We start from the raw sequence: 3,827 nt of genomic DNA, 5'->3' as shown, positions 1-3,827 counted from the left end.
TCGTCTATTTGTAATTGCAGAATGCTCGGAGGTACTGTTCCAGTTCTTGATTTACTCTTTCGGTTTCTCTGTCCATCTCTGGGTGGTATGTGGCGGATAGTGCTATCGTTATTTTTAGTTTTTCTCCAGAGTTCCTTAGTGAACCTAGCAGCAAACTGTGGTTCTCAGTCCAAGATGATCTTTTTTGGGAGTCCATATCATTTCCACACATTTTTCATATAGAGGTTAGCAGTTCCTTCTGCATCTATGGTTTTTGCGCATGGGGTATAGATGACTCCCTTGGTGCTTCTGTCTACTGTTACATGGATTGCGTCATATGGTCCAACCTACGGGAGATCTGTAATAAAGTCCATTGTCACCATTTGCCAGGGTCCTTCTGGTGTTTCGTTTGGAATTAGTGGGACATGTGTAGGGTGTGTGATATTTTTTGTGTTCTAACATGTGGCACATCCTGTTACATATTCTTTTACGAATGTTAACATTCCAGGCCATCAAAAGTTGTCTAACACTAGGACATACGTCTTCCATCACCCCGGATGTCCAGTTGCAGGTGAGTCATGGTACATTTTTACTATCTTTCTTTTTAATTTGTCATTTGGTGGGACATATATTTTGCCTCTATGCCAGATGAGGTCATCTTCTAGGTTCCATTCTTATAGTCCTTTGGAGAGTGTTTTTGGCCCTGATGTTTTGATGATTTTCATGGCTTCCATCACTTTTTTGTCTTTTGCTGTGATGTTCTTTAGCTCTTGCCTGAGTTGTCTATTTAGCATCTTAACTGTGCCTCTTCCTGTGGTGCTTTTGACGAATAGTTGGGGTTTTAGTAGTATCTGGTTTTTGTTGTCTAATTTTACCCTCTGTTTTAGACCTGGACACCTAGACAGAGCATCCAGTCGGTGGGAGGTACCAGGTTTATGTACTAATGTGAAATTGAAGCGTGATAAGAAGAGCGCCCAGCGTGCTTGCCGGTAGGACAGGGTTCTGGCAGAGGAGAAGTAAAGAAGATTCTTGTGGTCCGACCATATTTCAAACAGGTAGTGTGCTCTTTCAAGGTAGATATGCCAGTGGTCAAGGGCATGGATGACAGCTAGTAGTTTTTTATTGGAAATGTCGTAGTTTCGTTTAGCTGCATTGAAAGATTTTGATAAGTAGGCTACTAGGTGCCAGCCATCACCCGGGACCTCTTGCAACAAGATGGGGCCAGATGCAAATTTGGAGGCATTGGTTTTGAGTTGGAATGGTCAGTTACCATTAGGATAAATTAACACTGGTGTTGATGTGAAGCAGAGTTTGAGGGTCTCAAATGCTGCATTGTGTTCCTCTATCTATGTGAAAGGAGTGTCCTTTTTTGTGAAGTCATTTAAGGGCCGCGCTATAGTGGCAAAGTCTTGGATGAACCTCCAATAGAAGTTTCCAAAGCCTAGGAAGGATTGTACTTCTTTTAGGTTTGTTGGATTTGGCCATTTGGAAATTCCCTCGACTTTGACCGGGTCTATGGCTATGCTATCCGTGAAGATGATGAAACCAAGGTATTTAACAGTATCAACTTTGAATGTGCATTTGGAAGGTTTCAAGAATAAATCGTTGTCCAAAAGTATCTGCATGACTTGAATTGTCACTTGTTGATGTTCTTTCACTGTTTTCGTGAAGATGAGAATATCGTCCATGTATACCATTACAACCTGTGCAATGATGAGGTTGTGGAAGATGATATTCATCATGGTTTGGAACGCCGCCGGCGAGTTGCAAAGTCCAAAGAACATGATGAGGCATTTGAATAGGCCAAATTTGGTTAGGAAGGCCATTTCCATTCATCTCCTTCTCTTATATGGATGTTGTTATATCCCCATTTGATGTCAAATTTTGAAAAGACCTTTGCCTTTGATTTTGCTATGGTTCGGATTACATCGTCAATCATGGGTAATGGGTATTTGTTTTTTATTGTCCATTTGTTGAGCTTTCTGTAGTCTTGGACCGGTCTGAGATATCCTTTTTTCTTTTTTATGAAAAAGAACGGGGATGCTTGCAAAGAGTTTGATATTTGTATTGTTCCTCTTTTTAAATGCTCTTACAGTATTTCATACAGCTTGTCTTCTTCTTCTTTGGTTAGAGGGTACAGTTTACAACTGCTCAGTTCCCATCTGGGCTTCATATCGATTTTGTGATCCCATTGCGAGTGTTCAGGGAGTTGTTGCGAGGCTTCCTGATAAAGACTTTAGCAAAGTGTTTGAGAATGTATGCAGGGACTATTTCTTCCACTGTGCGTTTATCCTTCTTCTTGTTTGCTATTTCTGCTAACTCTTGTGATTTGCTGTGGATGGATTAGATATGGATTGCTTCGAGTGGGTGCATTTTGAGTGGATCTTGGTGGTACCATTCTTTGTAGAATTTGGAGAAGAAGGTTTCATCCGTGTTTTCTTCCTCTTCTGGTTTGTCTTCTATCTTAGAGTATCCAATCATTCTTGTGCTTTTTTGTCATGATAGGAATTGTGCTTGTATCATGAATTTTGGTCAGCAAACTAGGCACATTCTGGCACAGGTGGAGAACATGAGGTGGTTCTTCACCCAGTTAATCTGCGGGTTGTGCTCATGCAGCCAGTCTGTTCCTAGAATTACATCTTCCCCTCCTAGGTTAGTAGCGAGTAGCTCGCATTGCTCATCATGATAGTTGCCTTCATTGTTCATCATTCTCATTAGGAGGCATGCCTTGTCTGTGATTTTCCCTCCTTCATTTGCCATTCCATCTATATTAAACACTGGAATGGATCTGTCAATGTTTTAGAGTGGTATTCCTCATTCTTGACAAAATTGTTTATCAATAAGGAGCCCTTCTGCTCCTGAATCGATCAGTATCTTTGCTTCAGTGGTTCCCTTTTTGTGTTTCAGCCGTACGTTTATGTGCATAGATGATTTTTGATTGGATTTCATAAGTCGTACAACTGTTTTTACATAAGGGTTCTGGGTGGGCCTATGGTACACCGAGGACGTAGGCCGGTTCAAAAATCCATATTTGATTCCTTTTGCTTGCTTCCTTCACTTAATTCCTGGAGGAGTGCTTCTTGCTCATCCTATCTTATCTTCCCTATAAGCCTTTGGACCTCTTCTTGGCTAATCTCAGACTCCTTCTGATGTACAGATGCATTCTCTCCAGGTGTGTAGGCTTGGCACGCTGCAAGTCTAGCCTGGAATGGGTTAGTCATTGCCATGCTTCTACTTTCGCCCATAGTTGCTGTCTCGCCACTGCCCTGAGCTCTTGCTAGGAGCGCTCTGCCATAGCCTCCTCCTCTGCTGGCCAATGCTCTGCCAGCTTGAGCTAGGCAATACCCCACTTTTCCACTACCCTATTAAACATGTCCAGTTCCCCCTTCATGTATCCTAGACAAAATCCTGGCAGGGCATTGGTTTGCCATGTGCCCTTTCTGTTGACAATAGAAACACCCACCCTCAGCATGTAGCTTAGCTCATTTGTTGTCGGTGAGGGGGGTGTGGACAGCATCTATAGCCATGGGCATGACTAAGTTATTCATAGAGATGGGGGCATTGGAAGAGTCGTAGCGGAAGGGGTTGTTGCGATGGGGCATTGTGGTAGGGATAGAGCTTTTTATGCTCTGGAGCTCTCTCCACTGGTTGTCAAATCTTTGGGTGTGTTTTACCCAGTCATTTATCATGGTTGGCATTTCTGGAAGTCTGTAAATTTGTTTGAGGATTTCTGGGTGTATGGCTCGGCGGAAGTAGTCAACAATGGATTCTAAGTTGAATCCACTTTCTCCGGCAGTCATGAGATAATCTGTGACCAATTCGTCTACTGAGCATTTTCCCATCCTCAT

The 3,827-nt window shown here is 42.6% G+C and overlaps 2 protein-coding genes across 2 annotated transcripts; both read right to left on the bottom strand.

Moving 5' to 3' along the window:
* Positions 1 to 2,511: 2,511 nt before the first annotated feature.
* HETIRDRAFT_48714 (uncharacterized protein) lies at positions 2,512 to 2,775 on the bottom strand (the record flags this gene model as incomplete). Its single annotated transcript, XM_009549628.1, has 1 exon — positions 2,512 to 2,775. A coding segment is annotated over one exon (264 nt), but the record flags the coding sequence as incomplete, so codon positions are not given.
* A 686-nt stretch (positions 2,776 to 3,461) lies between these two features.
* On the bottom strand, positions 3,462 to 3,827 carry HETIRDRAFT_103505 (uncharacterized protein; the record flags this gene model as incomplete). The annotated part of the gene is made up of 1 exon (XM_009550180.1): positions 3,462 to 3,827. One exon carries the CDS (start codon positions 3,825 to 3,827, stop codon positions 3,462 to 3,464), a length of 366 nt encoding a protein of 121 aa, XP_009548475.1.

This window comes from Heterobasidion irregulare (assembly GCF_000320585.1).
Source record: "Heterobasidion irregulare TC 32-1 unplaced genomic scaffold scaffold_07, whole genome shotgun sequence".
NCBI classification, from domain to species: Eukaryota; Fungi; Basidiomycota; class Agaricomycetes; order Russulales; family Bondarzewiaceae; genus Heterobasidion; species Heterobasidion irregulare.
The sequence above is the reverse complement of the archived record's forward strand: the minus strand, read 5'-3'. Positions and strand labels throughout refer to the sequence as shown.